The 18,069-nt window shown below is 39.9% G+C and overlaps 1 protein-coding gene across 5 annotated transcripts in view; it reads left to right on the top strand.

Moving 5' to 3' along the window:
- WDR59 (WD repeat domain 59) overlaps window positions 1-18,069 on the top strand; it is a 73,616-nt gene that overhangs the window by 41,750 nt on the left and 13,797 nt on the right. For all 5 annotated transcript variants that reach the window (XR_002777161.1, XM_023523138.1, XM_011379924.2 and 2 more), the window contains 6 exons: window positions 1,257-1,421; window positions 3,222-3,317; window positions 3,479-3,635; window positions 4,144-4,213; window positions 8,097-8,250; window positions 17,409-17,542. Coding sequence is in view for 4 of the 5 variants with exons in the window: in XM_023523138.1 (XP_023378906.1) it covers window positions 1,257-1,421; window positions 3,222-3,317; window positions 3,479-3,635; window positions 4,144-4,213; window positions 8,097-8,250; window positions 17,409-17,542 (776 nt within the window). In the remaining variant the exon portion in view is untranslated. The remainder of the gene's footprint in view (window positions 1-1,256; window positions 1,422-3,221; window positions 3,318-3,478; window positions 3,636-4,143; window positions 4,214-8,096; window positions 8,251-17,408; window positions 17,543-18,069) is intronic.

Below are 18,069 nucleotides of genomic sequence, written 5' to 3'. Positions count from 1 at the left end.
TTGGGTCCTTGAAGGCTTAAGTGATTTGGCAAGTTAACTGGTGAAGTTAATGGTGAAGTTAATGGCAGAGCTGAGTTTGGAAGCTAAACCTCCAGACTCCAGGGCTTTGCTGTATGATCTTCCCTTAAAGCTGGTCATGTCCTTGGTGGTTTAGATTCAGTGTAATAAGATGACCAAGTCTCCTTCTTCACTTCACACGTAGAGAGATTTACTCCTTTCCTTTGGGCAGGTATGGAAATTCTTTGCTTCATAGAATTGAGTCTCTCTCTATAAAGGAGTTTAAAAACTTGATTAGTTTTTCTTTTGCCCAGATGCAGTGAATGGGAGGCATGGATATATGCACTTACACAATTATCTCATTTGGCCTTTAAAATAGCACTCTAGTAAGTGCTTTTATCCCCACTTTATGGATGAGGAAACGTAGACACTAAGAGGCAAAGTGACATCTGAGGTCAGTAGCCTTTTGGGGGAAGAGATAATATTTGAATCCTAGTCTCCAGATTCCCTGCGTGTGCTTCTTTTCACTGTACTCCAGGAGTCTTCTCTAGTTGGCAGCACAAGAAATCAAAAGAGATAAAAGATCTTTGATTAATTGGTTATATCAACTCAGGTTATACTCCTTTGTCCCCATTGAAAACTGTGGATAACGGTGATCTAGTTTAAGAAGGAGATCTTGATTCCGTTTCTAGGAGTGTTTTCTAAAAATTGTTGAGATATAATTCACATGCCATAATTTACTTTTTTAAAGTGTACAATTTAGTGGTTATTAGTATATTCACAAAGTTGTGCATCCATCACCCCATCACCACTGTCTACTTCCAGAATCTTTTCATCATCCCAAGAGAAACCCTGTACCCATTAGCATCACTCCCCATTTCCCTCTCTTCCCAGCCTCTGGAAACCCACTAATCTACTTTTTGTCTCTGAATTTTCCTAGGAGAACTTGTTAACTTGTCAGATATTTAACTTTTTTCCTGCTTTCTTTTTTCATGTCAAAATAAATAAAACAAGTTTCAGTCTACCTGTTTTTGGATGAAGCTTTTTTTTAAGTCAAAATACTTTGAACTTATTAAATCAGTGCTAAAATTAAAAATCTGTTTTAAGTGAGTTATCCAAATCTTCTAAATTCATTTATCTTTGGAGATTTGCCCTTCATCTTTGGAGATTCCAGGAACTGAGAGCATTCAGTAGTCCATGTGTATCTAAAGGTTCTCTGTGATTTGTCTCCAGAGCAGCTGACAGTGTGTCCTTTGCAGATGGATGCAGCGGATCGGAGCTGCACAGTGTCCGTGCACTGTAGCAACCATCGCGTCAAGATGCTGGTGAAGTTCCCTGCGCAGTACCCAAACAACGCCGCCCCTTCCTTCCAGTTTATCAACCCCACAACCATCACATCCACAATGAAAGCTAAGCTGCTAAAGGTGGGGATCTGCGTTCACACATTCTCCTTGACGTTCTAAGAGGAGAGCTCTGCTCATGCACTTGAGTGTCTGAGTTGCATAGGAGAGTCGAATGAAAACTCTGATAAGATTCAGAAGTCTCTGTCTTTATACACTGCAGTGTTAACACTTGCTGTTCTTTTTGTGTAGAAAACATTATAGCAGTGGTTCTTGACTTTATTCGTTTGTGGACCCTCTTTGAAAGTCTAATGAAAACTATAGACCCTTTTCAGAAAAATTTGTACAACGTTGCATATAATTTCAGAAATATTGCTTATGAATAATATGCAGTTCTATAATGATCTGCTCACAGATCTCTTTAAAGTTGTGTATTAATCCCAGGTTAAGAACCCTGCAATATAATTTCGTTTATCTGGAAACAATAGGCAAGATACATTCTGAAGCTAAAAGGTACTTTTAGAAAAAAAAGTATGTAAGGTCATTTACGATGCCTTTCTAGAGTGAGACTGACTGGCTGCACAGGTGAGCGTGGGAAAGGGTGGCAGTGCCTGAGTGCAGGTGGTGCATCCTGGCGTTTGGTCTTCGCCCCTACAGATTCAGAAACTCAATTTGTCAGTTCACGCAGAACTAATCAGTCAGAATCCCCATGAAAAAGCCACGTATGATACGCTTTTTCCAGTGCGAGCAGTGTCACGTGTGAAGTAATGGCAATGTCTTGATGAAACCAAGTCAACCTGAGTGCTGTTCACCTTTGCCTACTTTCATACTTGATTCATCTCGGACTGTCATCTGTCACCAAGAAATTTTTCAAGTGTCATAAGGCTCTTTGAAATGCTAATTACTCAGATTTTGTGGTATTTGGAAGTTGAATATTTCATTATCTCATTTAACCATACAAAAAAGATAGATTCTTCTACTGTTATAAAAATTACAGGACAGGAAAATAGCTTTAAAGGTCCAATTCGGTGCTGTCCAATAGAAATATAATGCAGGCCACGTGAATTTTTAAATTTCTAGTAGCCACACTAAAAAAAAAATTAAAAGTAGCAGGTAAATTTATTTCAACAACATTTTTTAAATCTAGTACGTCCAAAGTATTATATCAACATGTAATCGATATGAAAATTAAAGTTATTGAGGTAGTTTATCTTCTTTCAGTTTTGTACTGAGTCTTCAACATTCAGTATGCATGTTACGCTTAGAACACATCTCAGTTCAGACTACTGCACCTCACTTGCTCGGTATCTGCATATGGGTAATGGCTTCCGTGTTAGACAGCACAGACCCAGTTTACATGCCTAATCTTCAGTATGTGTATGTCAGTTTATGTCTGCAACATGTACCTTAAAATGTTGGGATTTACTTTTTTAAAGAACCAAAAAAAGGATACATTATAATTTTTACTAAAGTGAAACCTGTTGCCCCTGGCTTGTATGTGAGCGATTTCCAGTTCAGCCCAGTGGGTGTTACTTCTGAGGTACGGAGATTTCTCCTGGGGGGCGGGGGGGGAGGGCAGGTAGGGTAAGGAGTGAGGAAAGGAGTAGAATTCACTATAAATAAAGAATAGTCATTCCATTACTAGAAACGTGCCCTCTCAAACCCAGTGTGTGTGCCTGCCCTGGCTAAGGAAAAGGTGTCCTAAAGTGGGCTCAGAAATGAACCTTCTTTCTGAGCCCCTAGAGGAGGTGAGAAGTAGGATGTCGTGTTGAAAGTCTCAGGCCCAGCCGTGCTCCAGTCTCTCTGCATCTTCACCTGTTCCTGAATCAGCAAATCAGGAGAAAGAAGGTCGCCATTCTTGACTGTATTTTCTGCCTTTTCCAGATCCTGAAAGACACTTCTCTGCAAAAAGTGAAACGCAACCAGAGTTGCCTGGAGCCCTGCCTGCGCCAGCTAGTCTCCTGCCTTGAGTCTTTTGTGGTGAGATTCTTGTACTAAGCTATGCTTTGATTTTTTTTTTTTTTTCCGTTCTTCCTCCCTAAACTCCTGGGCACTCTGATTTTGTTATAATGTGTCTTTATTTTGTAGTTGAGCTTTAAGATAGGTTGTGGTTTTCAGTCTGTTTGGTTTTTAAATTTCAGAACCAAGAAGACAGCACGTCCAGCAACCCCTTTGCACTCCCAAACTCTGTTACACCGCCCTTACCCACGTTTGCCCGGGTAACCACTGCCTACGGGTCATACCAGGATGCCAATATTCCTTTTCCTAGGACCTCGGGGGCCAGGTTCTGTGGAGCAGGTTGGTCTCTTTTTGGGTCTCTGATTCTAGATTTTGAGGGAGATCAGCTTAAGAGTGTCACAAAGTCTATGTGAAAATCTCCATCAGACAGTTTTCCTTTTTTATTTCTTGAGAACTGCGAAGAACTTATGCTGTAGTGTTGTATGGTATGATGCCGAATTGGTGTCTGTGGACGTAATTCTAAGAATGTTCATGGGAATAGCGGTCTTGATGAGCGTGGTTTTGAGTTACTCAGAGCCCCAATTTCTCTACCCTAGCTGGGAAATATAAAGTACCTGTGAAGACTTTTTCTAAACCACATATATCCAGTATCTCCTGGATCCTGGAGATTCTGATGTTTGTCCTTGTTAAGTGCAGCTGAAATTGTGAGCCTTTGCACCTCATGAAAGTGTGTTGTATCCTTCAGGTATATTGAAATAGACAAAAGATTGACAGTGCTGCCTTAGGATTGATTTCCCACATCCAGCTCATTGACCTGGATGTGTACATATGATGTCTCCTTTGTCAGGGTATCTGGTGTATTTCACAAGGCCTATGACGATGCATCGCGCAGTGTCTCCGACAGAACCTACGCCAAGGTGAGTCTGGGAGATTGAGGCTTAAGCCGCATTCATGGGCCAGAAGTGGGCAGATGTCTGGGAATGACCACTGAAAACTCAGTCCAGACTCTGGACAATTTGTTTTAGTCCTTCAGTAAACCTCTGCTTAAAGATTTATTCAAGAAAGATCAGGTTAATTAAATTGTAACTAGGCGAGATTTCTACTGTCAAGTTACTACCAACCCACTAGAAGGAGTAGCTTGATACAATCTGTTGTCAAAACAAGGCAAATTCCTTTTTACTGTTCTCTTCCCCTATTGCCGAAGTGTTATTTGAACATTAAATAAAACTAGGTAAATAATAAGAGATCATCTGTCATCCCATAACACTAATATGCCACTTGTAACATTACTACAATATGTTTAAATTTTTAAAATGAACATAAGTAGTATGTTGAAAAACTCAAACACTAAAGAAGTTCTAAATTAAAATATGAAAGTTCTTCCTTTCCATGTCTCGTGAAGAGCCACTGTTTACAATTTAATGTGTTTTCCTTTTAGACGTCATTGTTTTTCTGGGTTTTTTGTTGTTTGTTTTTCAAGAGGCTGTCTAGTGTAGCAAATGGGAATGTGGGCTCCAGAGCCAGACCGCTGCGTCCAGATCTCGGCCCTGCTGTCGTCTGACCTTAGGACTGTGCTTTAGTTTCCTCAGTAGTAACTCGGGGATGCTAAGGGTCTCTACCTCCTTGAGCTGCATGAAGATTAAATGAGTTTGTCTCTGAAAAGCATTTAGAACGCTTTCCGGCTCTGTGTTTCCTCTTACTACTAGTTTTTTATTAAGTTTTTATTAACAGTTCTATTGAGATTTAATTCCCATTGTATACAGTTGACTCATTTAAAGAGTGTAAATTCAGTGGCTTTTAGTATATTCACAGATATGTGCAGTTATCGATACGGTCAATTCTGGAACATTGTCATTGCCCCAAAGAGAAACCTTATATTGCTGAGCCGTCGCCCCTCTCCCCCAAGTTCCCTATTCCTTCGGCCCTGGGAAAACGCTAAGCTACTTTCTGTCTATAAATTTGCCTATTCTGTACACTTCATATAAATGGAATCATATGGTATGTGGTCCTTTGTGACTGGCTTCTTTCACTTGGTGTAATGTTTTTTGGCTCATATTGTAGCATGTATTGGCACTTTATTTCTTATTGCCAAATACTGTTCTCTCTCTCTCTCTCTCTCTCTCTCTCTCTCTCTCACACACACACACACACACACACACACACACCCCATTTTATTTATTCATCAGTCAGTCAATGGACATTTGGGTTATTTCCACTTTTCGGCTATTATGAATAATGCTGCTATGAACATTTGTGTACACGTGCTTTGTGTGGACATATATTTTCATTTTTCTTGGGTATCTACCTAGGAGTGGAATTGCTCAATCATACTGTAAAATTTTTTTCTTAATAAACTTTATCTTTTATAGCAATTTTAGATTCATAACAGAATTGAGTGGGTAGTATAGAGTTCTCGTATTCTCCAGCCCCCACATACATACAACCTCTCCCAAATTGTGTTTTGTTTTGTTTTGTTTTTAATTTAACCATTAGTTACATACCACAGACTTCTGGTTCTTCAGTATAGTGACTAGGATAACTTGGAAACCCTCCTACACACACAGTATATATCGTTGTAATAGAATTTGTATACTTATGAACGAATAGCTGAGCTAATGGGAAGGAAAGAGATTGAACCAAGTACGTGAGCAGGCACTACTGTTGTCCTGGGGGTTTGCCAGTCTCAGTAGTAACCCAGGCAGATGAGACCTTGGCCTCACAAGAATTGGGAATTAAGTGCCAGAGACCTGATATTACACCAGGTCCCTTATTTGAAAAGGTTGGAATAGAAAACAATCACCTACTCTCAAAGGGAAATAAGAATATATCTGGACTTCGGATCAGAGGGAAAAATGTTCCTATAGAATAACAGTATTTTTTTGAGGTATAATTTATAACACACAAGTGTGAAATGTGTATCTTGATGATCAGCACCCAGATTAAGATACAGAGGGTATTGGTCTCACCCCAAAAGTTCCCTGGTCCCTTTACCCAGAGGAAACCAGCCCTCTGACTTCCATCATTAAACTTCATCTAAATAGAATCATGCAGTATGTAGTATTTTATATCTGGCATATTTACTAAACTTAATGTTTTTTGAAATCGATTTACATCATTGCATGTATCAATAGTTCTACTGTATGAAAATAATAGTTTTTTTATTCATACTCCTATCAGTGGACATTTGGATAATTTTCAGCTTGGGGCTATTATACGTAGACCTACACGTACAAGTCTCTTTATGAACACATGTATTAATTTCTCTACCCAAGGAATCGAATCCCTGGGTCATAGAATAGGTATAAGTTTAATTTTATTAGAATTGCCAAAAAGTCTCTCCCCAGTGATTGTGTCATTTTACACTCTTTACCAGCAGTGTTTCAGAATTCTGGTTTCTCTACATCTTCTCTAAAAAGTAATGTTCAAGCTTTTCGACTTGAGCCATTTTGGTGGGTGTGTAATATTATCTCATTGTGGCTTTAATTTGCGCTTCCATAGTGATGACTAATGATATTGAGCCACTTTTGTGTGCTAACTGACCGTTTGGGTATTTTCTTTTGTGATGTACCTGTTCAAGTATTTTGCCCATTTTTTTTTTTTTTTGGACTGTGTTTCTTATTATTTATTTGTAGCAGTTTTTCATTCTGATTGCACATCCTTTGCTAGATGTATGTATTGATTTTCTTCTAATCTGTGGCTTTTCTTTCTCCCTTTTTAGTGATCTTTTTGATAAACAGCAGTTTTAAATTTTGATGCAGTCCAGTTTACCACTTTTTGTATTTTATGCTTAGCGCTTTCTTTGGCTGCTCCAGGTCATGAAAATATTCTGTGTTTTCTTTTTTAAATTCCTTAATTAAGGTCTATAATCAATCTCAAATTAATTATTGCATATCATGTGAGGTAGGGTATCAGAGTTTATTTTTTTCAGTAGAGATATATAGTTGTTCCAGCACCATTTATGGAAAAGATTTTCTTTTTCTCATTGAATTTGCATTGATATCTTTGTTGAAAATCAATTGAGCATATGTTTGTGGATCTATTTCTAGACTCTATTTTTGCCTTTGATCTATTGGTCCCTCCTTATGCCAACACTACACTCTTAATGTAGCTTTATATAGTAAGTCTTCCAATCTGGTAGTCTAAGTCCTCCAATTTTATTCTTACTCAGGTTTGTGTTGGCTAACTAGGTCCTTTGCATTTCTGTAAAATATGAAATCAACTTATTGGTTTCTATAATAAAGCTCATATTTTGATTGGAATTGTATTGACTCTGTAGATCAATTTGCAGAAAATTGGTATCTTAACAATATGAGATCTTTGACTCCACTAACATGATATAGTTCTCTGTTATTTTGGCTCTTTAATTTCTCTCAGTGATAGTTTGTATTTTCAATGCGTATTTTTTTTAATTAAATTTGTTTCTAGGTACTCGATGTGTTTTAATGTTATTCTAAATGAAAATTTTAAAATGTTTATTTAGCAAATGTTTGTTTATAATGTATAGAAATACAGTAGATTTTTGTAAATCGATGTATCTAAATTCCCTTATTAGTTTTAGCAGTTTGTAGATTCCTTTGAATTTTCTGTGTATATAATCATAGAAACATTCTCTGCTTCTGCAGACAAAGCATTTTTCAGTTCTAAAAGTTCTATTTGTTTCTTTTTTTTTTTTTGAGTTTCCATTTTTCCCCCATTTTATTCATCTTTTCCTCTTGGTTTCATCAAGTGCCAAGAACAGCACTACTTAGTAATATGGAAAGACCAACGCCAGTATGGATAATTCTGCATTTTCAACCACAGATCTCTCTCAGCCTTGTCTGCTTATCACACTGGCTTGATTGCGCCCATGAAGATCCGCACAGAGGCCCCTGGGAACCTTCGTCTATACAGTGGGAGCCCCACGCGCAGCGAGAAAGAGCAGGTCTCCATCAGCTCCTTCTACTACAAGGAGCGGGTAAGCAGCAGAGCCACGGCCTGCGATTCTTCTCCCTTCCCTAGATTCTCGTTCCTTGTCTCCCCTGCCTGCCACACACAGCAGCTCAATTAGTAATCTCCTAAAGCCTTTCCCTCTGATAATTAGTTTGCTAAAGAAAGTCTATTGCTTCGTGCCTTTCTGTTGGTTTTAACTACTGTAAATTGTATGTGTGTGGGGGGGGCGAGGATGAGTTCTTATAATCCATAGTCTTTCCCCATTTAATCCAGTCCTTGTAATCCCCATTCATTAAGTTGATTCCCATTCTTTTAGATAGAATAATTTACCTTCAGATGTCTTTGGTATTCTGATGTTTGTCAACAAATTGATGGGTGTTATGGAGGCTTAGGATCTTGATATATTTGGAATTTCAGAGTTCTGAGAAGTTTTAAAGTTGACCTCTAAAATGTTTTATACTTTTCTTAACTCTACATTGAAGTACGCATTTGAATGGACCAGTTTATATAAAAATCACCTGAACCTGTCCTTATGTTCCTGGGTTCTTAAGGAACTCATCATTTCTAAAGTAGCTATTAAGCTGTCACAAGTCTTTGGTGACGACAATGGAGAGAATGTTGGCAGAGCGTAGGAAGGATTCTGAGAACTCTTTCTTGTCAGATTGAGAGTCTGGCTTAAACCGGCTTTCAACTGACACGATGTTTTAAACAGGGCTACCACCGGGCTACCACAAACTCAGTCCTTAGGGATTCTTTGTTGTTGTCCCCCACTAATTGAGAAATGATGATTGACTATAATTAAATTTAAAAAATTGAATTATTAAAAAAAATTGCTAGCAAGCATTAGAGGCATCTTTACTTCAATTACAGTATAGTGTCTAACGTTCTTCACAGGGATGGTTGGCCATCTCTGACTTTGTCTGGTTTTTGCATTTGTGTGTGACTGAAAGTGGCAGCAACTGATGCTCGAGACAGGACCGGTCTTGGGAAAAACCATTTAGTCAAGTAGGGGAAATGATTTTTAGTTCCCGTCTTCATACTCTGATGGAATTCTCTCCCCCACGCCCCACCCAACTATCATAAACTTTCTTGGAACACCTATATCTTCCCAAGTCCTTTACGTTAAAAAATTCTTTTTCCTCTTCTACAAGCTAGCAGGTAACTGATTAGATGATTTGATAAACTGGTTGGAAGTAAGGCATATTCTTATTGACATACCAGCCAAACAAACTCATTGTTGGATAAATGTGGGAATTTTCTTTAGGTCGAGGAGATCTTATAGTTGATGAGGCAGTTCTGAATTACCTTTGAATCATGTCATGTGCTACTCATGCTTGGATTTGAATTGGGCACAATACATGGGCTAGCACTTTTGGCTTGTGGTAGTGTGTAAAGGCCATGTCTAGTTAAAATAACTCCTGTCCCAAGTTGGGACCTCTCCTAATGCAGAAGCATTCGTAAAGCCTACATTCATGTGTTTGGTGGTCTGGCCTCTTACTATAAACTCTGTAATCATAAAGAGGGGCCAAAGGAAGGATTGTGATATTTCGGTTTTGGGCGGTTCCCACTGTGTTACTTCTCCTCAGAGAATGGGCTATGATAGATAGTCCCTGAGGATGACATAGTAAGTAGTCTTTGAGTTTTATTCCAGATAGTGATCATGTAAAATGAGGGAGATGCATTTTTTTGTCATTTGCTATAAAACTTTTGTATTGCTGTATAAGTACAGAAAAGTTCACAAATCATGAGCATATAATTCAGTGAATTAACAGTCACATTGGCCAAGAAACAGAACATTACAACAACTCTTAGAAGTCGTGGGGAAGGGAGGCATGCTTCAGTGGATGATATGAAGTAATTATTAGGTTAAATCATATGAAATTGGTGATATTTGACTATTTTTGACCTTAAAGAAAAGTTTCATGTGGTTCAACCTAGGAAGTTAAAATGAGTAAGTCAGTTTTTTTGTGATGAGTCTCAAATAAATTCATTTCTCATTGAAATTCATGTCCATCTCATTTACATGGGGCAAATAGGAAGGATTAAAGAATTGAAATATGGCCATGATATTGGTTTTATTTTGGTCTTGTTCTTGGAGGGAATATAGTATTGTCTCTTGAGGAGTATTTTCTGATCCTCAGATGTCTAGTTTCACATGTCAAATAATATCACTTTCATTACTTTTATTCTGGAAACGAGTCCAGTTTGCTAAATTTCTCTGTGCTTAAGTCTTCATTTTCAGATCAGATTTTTCTCCTACATATTTCTATTCTCTTTTAGCTTTCTACCTCTAAGATCTTTAAATGAGTAAGAATAAAGGAAAATAATATAACTGCATTAAAGGACAGCAATGAAGGAATTGAAACATGTTTTGAAGATTACAGAAAAGTCTTTATAGAGCCATTGGGGGATTATTGTTCATTTCTCTTGTTTTTGTGTGTTTTTAACCTACCCTACTTAGGCCATGGAGTTATATTCAGCCAAACGTTCTCCAGATGGAATTCCGAGGTTTGTTCCTAAAAATTAAAAAAACAAAACAAAACAAAAAGTGAGACAGCTAAAAAACCATCATAGGAAGTCAGAAAGCACAGAGAGATGCTAACATTCATCTGGTAACTGGATCAACTATTAATAGTTGATGAAATGTTGCTTATTCCAAGGGTAAATTGGAAGGCCTAGAACTTCTGAGAAACATTAGGCATTACCCTATAAACATTTAAACAATTTTGCAACCTCCCACGTTCGCTTCAGTTTGTTACTAAAATAACTCTAAAGTAAATAACTGAGGAGGTCTTGAAGTTGCTAGAATAATTTCTGATTTCCATAAACAGTGTTTATGCTCCCAGTTTCACACTATTGCATATGTCGTTAGTGAGAGTGCCCTCGAGAGTGTACATCCTCAGCCCTAGCTCCCTCTCCACCGCATTTCTCTGGGCCTCTCCCTTCCCCATGGCCTCGCTCTCAAAATAATCCTGTCGTCCCAAGGTCAAGACTTCCAATTTCCCCAGTGCCCTACAGCCACACACCAAAAAAAACATAGTATTGAGTCAATTGAAGAACTTCCGTTTTAGGAGTGAGAAGCTTCTCGCACGTACTGAAGGGAAAGCCGGAGTCCACGAGTTTCTCCACTTGCCCTCTGCTCTTAAAGCTCTCTGGAGAACCGCAGACCTCGATGGTAGTGCCTTTTTCAGAGCGGTGTGGACCTTAGCCTCCATACGTGTTGAAACGTGTTTCGGCTGAAGGACAATGACGTTGGAGCTGCGTTTGGAGTGTGACAGGTTGGGCGGGAGGTGAGGGAAGCCACACACTGCTGTGCCTACGTTCAGATTTTTTTACTCATTTCAGTCCCGATTTTTCAGCATATTATGGTATCTTTTAATCCATCAGGTTGTGAGAAGCTTTCATTTTATTCTATATTTTTCCCTTTTAATTTTCTTGGTGTTTTTCTTCCCTCCTTCTGGGTGTAACGTTTTCACGCACAGATGTCTCCTCGCTCTGCCCGGCGACGTTGGTCCATACAAGCAATTAACGACTTCCCGGTACTGTGCGCTGTGCAAATGCTCTCCTTGACTAATCCTGTCTCTGCCCAAAGGCCCAAGAATAAAATGCCACCTGCCTGGCTTTGAGGAACCTGAAATGACAGGCTGGCTGGGTTTCAGGACTAGCAACACTAAATTTCACTCTCGGGAGTCAGGCGCCTAGGACGGCCTCCTTGTTCCATCACAGTTTCAAATGGGTGAACACGGATACTGTTAAGGATTGTGAATGGACTTCTTTGAAAAAGAAGCTTAACACAGGGTTTCTTGGAAAGAACCCTGGTTGTAAGCCTTTAGCTCACCTGATTTCATTTGGAGCGTTTTCATAATTCCATAGAACTTTCAAAAGCCTACCTTTGGCATAGGGGGAAGCAGAGGAAGATACAAGAGGCTTACACCATTTTGTCTGTTTTTATCGTCTTGGTCTAATTCAAAGAGGGAACTGCCCACCTGCTTCATTGGCATGATGCATAAGCTAGTTTTTATCCTTTGGGAATTTTCTGGAACAAATTTTTTCCTTACCATTAATATTTTGCTTTGACGGTAAAACCTCCGTTATGAACATTCTCTCTTCCTTGTCTTTCTTTCTTACTCATTCCTATTGGCCATCTCTCCTCTTCTGTCTTCCTCTCCCACCCTCTTCATGTTTCAGGGGTGCCATGGTGACCTCAGGCTGGTGCAAGGCAGCCTTGAGGCTTTAGCATGAATTTCATTTGGTGTAAAAAAATATTTAGGGGAATAGTTCGATAGCCTTTTCATATAAAAACCAGTTGAAATCAGGAGCCCTGGTTAACATGCACCATTGCTGCCAACAGCTTGCAGGTGGAGCCGCGAGCGTGGCCACCTTTTCTCAAAAAGCCTGTCCCAGCCAACCGACTACTGAATTTCCACCGATTTTTCCAGCAGTCCCTGCTCCCACTGCTGTTTAAATAGGAACGCATTTTGACTCACTGCCCACTCTGCTGATTATGCATTGTTGATGGGGTTGCTGCGAAGCAGTTGGTGGCTTATTCTTGGGCTGTTTTTACATTTAACCCATTTATTGGCCTCGATGTTGCCTCCGATTGTAGCAGTAACATGGTGGTACAGTCGCAAGCTGGCTATTGGTTGTCATTCAGTGCCGTTTGCACCAATGCCTCCTTCCCTCCCCCTCCCACCCAACTCCTTTCTTCCCTGTCCTCTTTCCCAGAATTCCATGAACACCTTCTTGGTATGTTCAGAGGAGCATCCTGGTGCTCATTATGTGACAATTTGTCTGTCTTGCTTTGTCTCTCCCCTCAATCCTGCTCATGAAATCTGTGGGGAAGGGGCATTTTCTCTTGGTGGCATTGAGAAGACTGGAGAGAAGCGCAGAGCCCATTGCCTCTCAGAGGTACCGATTTTACCTCACAGAAAAGTATCCACGTTTTAGCCTGTCAGAGTGGGACTGGAGCAATGTAGGAGGTTTAGGGGGGCATGTGGGCCTTAGTGCCTTCCCCTCACCCGGAAAGATCGGGGCCACACCTCAGCCTGGCACGTCTTTGTTCTCTGTGTGTTGTCACTTGACAGTTGCACAGATAAGAGAGACTCCTAAAATCTCCAGCAAGATATTAAGGGAAAAGGAAGTCTTGGGGATGGACTGTGAACCGTTTTTGTTGGCAAAGCTCTGGAAGAAACACCCTGAAAAATTATCCAGCAAGGATTTTGGATTTAGCATGTCTTCATTTAGGCAGCTTTGTTTTATTTGAGTCCCCAGAGTAATTGGCTACTAGACAGGATTACTGAGGGACCCATGTAGTCTGGAGGGGAGATATTTCATATTTTAAAGCCACTAACCAACAAATTTTTAAGAACTATGTTTTGTGACCCTTTAAAGAGTTTCGATAATGTTTTGCAGTTATTCTTTGCTGGATTAAATGAATGAATAGTGCTATTCCATAACTGCTTTTACATTTTGATTCTTGGTGGTAGCTATAATTAGTCACTTCTCTGACCTTGTGTTGGGGAAGCTTTTCCTATTATAGGCTCAAAGGCAGCTTAATGAGTTTCTATAAAACATCACCTGTACATCATCAATACAGACCAAAGAGAGAAGCACCTAGAAGCCTGGAGTCTCAAGAAGTTGACAAGGAAGACCCAGGAAATACAGACTGTGATTTCCATAATTCAGTGAAGGATAATTGCAGAAAGTAGTCCCAACACTGCCATCTTTACATATTCATCAGATACTTACTGATGCCTCACACTGGTTTGTTTCTACCGATCTCTAACCTGATCTCTAACCCAAGACTGCAAATGGGGGAAGAGTCCTAAGGCATCTCTCTGGACCCTGAGGCGTCTTCTCTATGATTGCACCTAATCCTCACAGATCCAGAAAGGCGATGAAACGGTGTGAGGTACAGGCTCTTGAGCCGGGCCTGAAACACAGCATCTGAGTGTGAGCCTGGCGTGCCCCGTCCTCAGCACACCGTCTGGCTCAGCAGAATGTAGCCATGGTGCTCGGCAGAGAACTGACTTTAGAGGGGAATGATTGTAGATGACGGCGTGCTGGGTAGGCCTCGCTAGAATCTGATGTTGATCTCCTTATGTGCAGAAATGGATCCATTGAAAAGTAGAACAAACTGTTTACATAGTGAGTTAGTCAGGCCTTAATTTTTTTCCTTTTCAATCTAAAATCATGCTCTTAAAAACAAATTAACAAGTATGGGCTTAGCAACCTGAGAGGCCTGTGTTCAAATCTCAGCTCTCCTGAGTGTGGCCTTGAGTGATGGAGGCAGCACCCACTCTGTCAGCGAGCTGTGGTGAGGCTCAGGCTCTCACGGAGTGAGCAGTTCATAGCAGGAGCTGTTGTTAATAACAACAGGCAAGCCTTTAAATCCTGAGTCAAACATCTGTACACTTGGACTTGTGGCCAGGACATCTCATTTCCCATACGGGCTCCTGTGCAGCCATCTGTAGGTCAGGCTCCGGGGAAATAAGATAATTGCTCATGATCCTCCATGTCCATTACCCACGTCCCTCTGCTCAAGGATTTTTGACATTTTAAAATGAACATTTTTAGAAAAAATTCAATTCTGCTAGGAAAAACATTTTTCAATGAGCTAGTCTATTTGCAAATGAACCACTTAGTATTCTATTTTCATCATGTTTGTTTAAAAAGTCAGGGAATTGTGGTTTTCACTGTGGTCTGAAAGCGGTAGACCCCATCCCTCATGAGGCTTTGTTTATTTCCCAGTTAGTTAAATGCAGCTATAGTGAATTGCTCAATTGTTCAAGTGCTTCTCATTTTCTCTTTGTAATAAGGAGCCAGGGTGCCTGGAACAGCATTTTAAAAGCCTTCCAACCAACTCAATGACCAAATTAGTTGGATCATATTCTCTTCTTAGTTGAATCTTTTTAGAGTAGATCTTTTCCCTCCTTCCTTCTTTCCTCCTTCCGTCCATCCCTCCCTTCTTCCCTCCTTCCTTTCCTTCTCTATCTTCCCTCCCTTCCCCCTCCTTTCTCTCTCTCTCTCTCACACACACACACACACACACACGTGCGTGCAAACACACGCACGCACGCACGCATGACGCCCTCCTTTCTCTCACGCTCATCTCTCTCTCCTCTCACTCTGATTTCTCTTTCTCTCTCCCTTCTCTCTTATCTCGTTCTTTCTCTTTCTCTCTTTAAAATCCAGTACCCTAAATCTCATCTCTGACGCCCAGTTACGTGGGACTTGTGGGTTTGTCGTTTCCTGGGATTTTTATACTCCTGGAAACGAGGTTGAAAATCACAGTGACATGAGTGTGTGCACTTATAGCCTCCCTGTTCTAGTTAAGCACATTGTGCTGACGCTGTTATTGCTGGGTAGATGTATGCCCAATTCCACTCTTTAGAACCAGCCGTGTAATAGTACTAGTGCACGCGTGATGACATCGTCTTGTGTCCGTTAACACTGCCTGGCTCCAGCCCATTCTGACAGATTGTTTGCTTTTCAGCACATTCTCCCCTTACTCGCACCCACGTCAGGATATTTGTGGCTAAAAGGATAGTGAGTACACACATAATTCTTTTTTAGAAAATAACCAAGGCTAGCAGGGAATCGAAGGGCTACCCCACCATAATATATTAAGCTTCCTCTTCTATTGCAGAATAATGTCTTGTGAATGGATAAATAGTAATTAGGAACTGAACTGCTTCTTAAGATCAAATGGGTTAAGGTCCATGTTGATAATGTAGCATATGTCTTTACCAGTTACGATAAGCAATCCAGATACTTCAGCTAAACCTCATTTACCTTCCGCGAACCAAGTCCGAGTGTCCTGGATTTACTAGATTCCATAACACTTACCAGTCATGTAGGAAGTTACATGCATTAGACAACTTTGGGGATTAGATGGGACATCAGTGGTAAGAAATGCTCAACGTGACTAATTTATATCAGAGTGATTGTATAAAAATCACTTGTGGAAAACGAATTTGTGCTTCATCTAAATAATGATCTAATCTAAATTCCTGCGGGTTTATACACATTTCTAAAAATTACAGATTTTAAAATTGTACTCTTTCAGTTTACACCATTTGCACTCTCTCCTTTTCGTTGTACACTTACTAATCTGGTGAGATTGGAACAACACGGCTCACCCTGAGCCACAAGTGACCAGTGAGCGAGGAGAGAGTGACATGAGATTCAGTTCACAGCAAATAAGTAACTTGCCCAGGGTCACCTTGGACCAGTACATGTGGTAAAAAGACCAGTAAACCTTGATTTTCTGACTCTAAATTGCAGACCCTTTCACTAGCTCCTTTTGCTTTCTTTGTTAATAAATATGTCACCTCCCTCCTGAGTTGAGTCACTTTGGTGGCCCCCTTTTTAATTTCTGGCAATAAAAGAAAATAGAATATCACTCCCTTGGTAGATTGTCATTTTGAAGATACCAGATGGGGCTACACTCTAATAATTCTTATTTTCTATGATATCTGTCATTTCCCTCATACAGTAGCTCCTCTGTAGCCATCTGTAGGTAAGGCTCCGGGGAAATAGGATAATTGCTAATGATCTTCCATGTCTATTACCCACGTCCCTCTGCTCAGGTATTTTTGACATTCTAAAATTATCACTTTTAGAAATAATTCAAGTCTGCTAGAAAAAAAACAGGGTAATTCTCCTTGAGCTGTTAAGTTTTTCATTCTGCCTACCATAGATTAAGGTTTGCAGAGCTCACACTGCTGTATCTGGATTAAGTTCTCAACAAATTCTATTAAAACTCTCTGAGAAGGGAAAAAAAAAAAAAAAACTTTGATTAGTTTCAAGCAAGAACTTTGAACCTAGAGCGGAACCCAGCCTTAAAAGTTGCTCTTCTCCCACATTTGTGTGGTCTTTACTAACTTGCTGTTCTTTTTCTTCTCTATTTTTTAAATTCTGGCTTCAAGGTACCTGTTTTTGAGCACCTGCAGAATGTATACAGTTCTGTAATAGGTGCTTATTATTGTTAAGATTTTTGGACCAAGAGCTCAATGCCCTTTGTCATCCTTTAATTTCCTATAGATGCTGATTCATATAATTGTGGGCATGATGTAATGCAAATTATCTGCAAATTACCAATGACCCAACTATGATGTGCTCTGCAACTGTAGTTTCCATTCAGCAAAGTCCCCATCAGTTATAACTTGTCGTCTCCCCCAGAAATCAAGGAGATGGAAAAGTAAACGCGAGGGATCGGACTCCGGCAATCGACCAATCAAGGCTGCTGGGAAAGTTATCATCCAGGATATCGCATGCCTTCTTCCTGTTCACAAGTCACTGGGAGAACTGTACATGTAAGTTCAGAATTTCAAGTCTGCCGTGCTTATCACTTACACATGATTATCAAAGTTTTCAAAAAAATTTACATATATTTATTTATAAGATTGTAGTTGACATACAATATTATATTAGTTTCAGGCATACAACACAGCGATTAGACATTTATATAACTTATGAAGCGATCACCCTGATGAATCCAGTACCCATTCGACACCATACATAGTTATTACAATACTACTGATTATTCTCAAAGTTGTGTTTTCTAAAAAAGTATTTGAACCTTTTCTTCAAAAACAGTTTTAAGCGGGGAGGGGAAAGCAGCTTTGGGGAAGTACAGTGTGTTAGCTTTCTGTTGCAGCATGACAAATTACCAGCATGCTTTTATTATCACAGTTTTCCTGGGTTCGGAGTCTGGGTGCGGCTTAGCTGGGTCCTTGCCCAGGTCTCACCAGGGTGAAATCATGGAGTTGACTAGGTGGTGTGCTTATCCACTCCTGAGCATCCTCTTCCCAGCTCACTCAGGTTATGAACAGAATTCAGT

This window comes from Pteropus vampyrus, unplaced genomic scaffold (genome assembly GCF_000151845.1).
Source record: "Pteropus vampyrus isolate Shadow unplaced genomic scaffold, Pvam_2.0 Scaffold379, whole genome shotgun sequence".
NCBI lineage: Eukaryota > Metazoa > Chordata > Mammalia > Chiroptera > Pteropodidae > Pteropus > Pteropus vampyrus.
The sequence above is the reverse complement of the archived record's forward strand: the minus strand, read 5'-3'. Positions and strand labels throughout refer to the sequence as shown.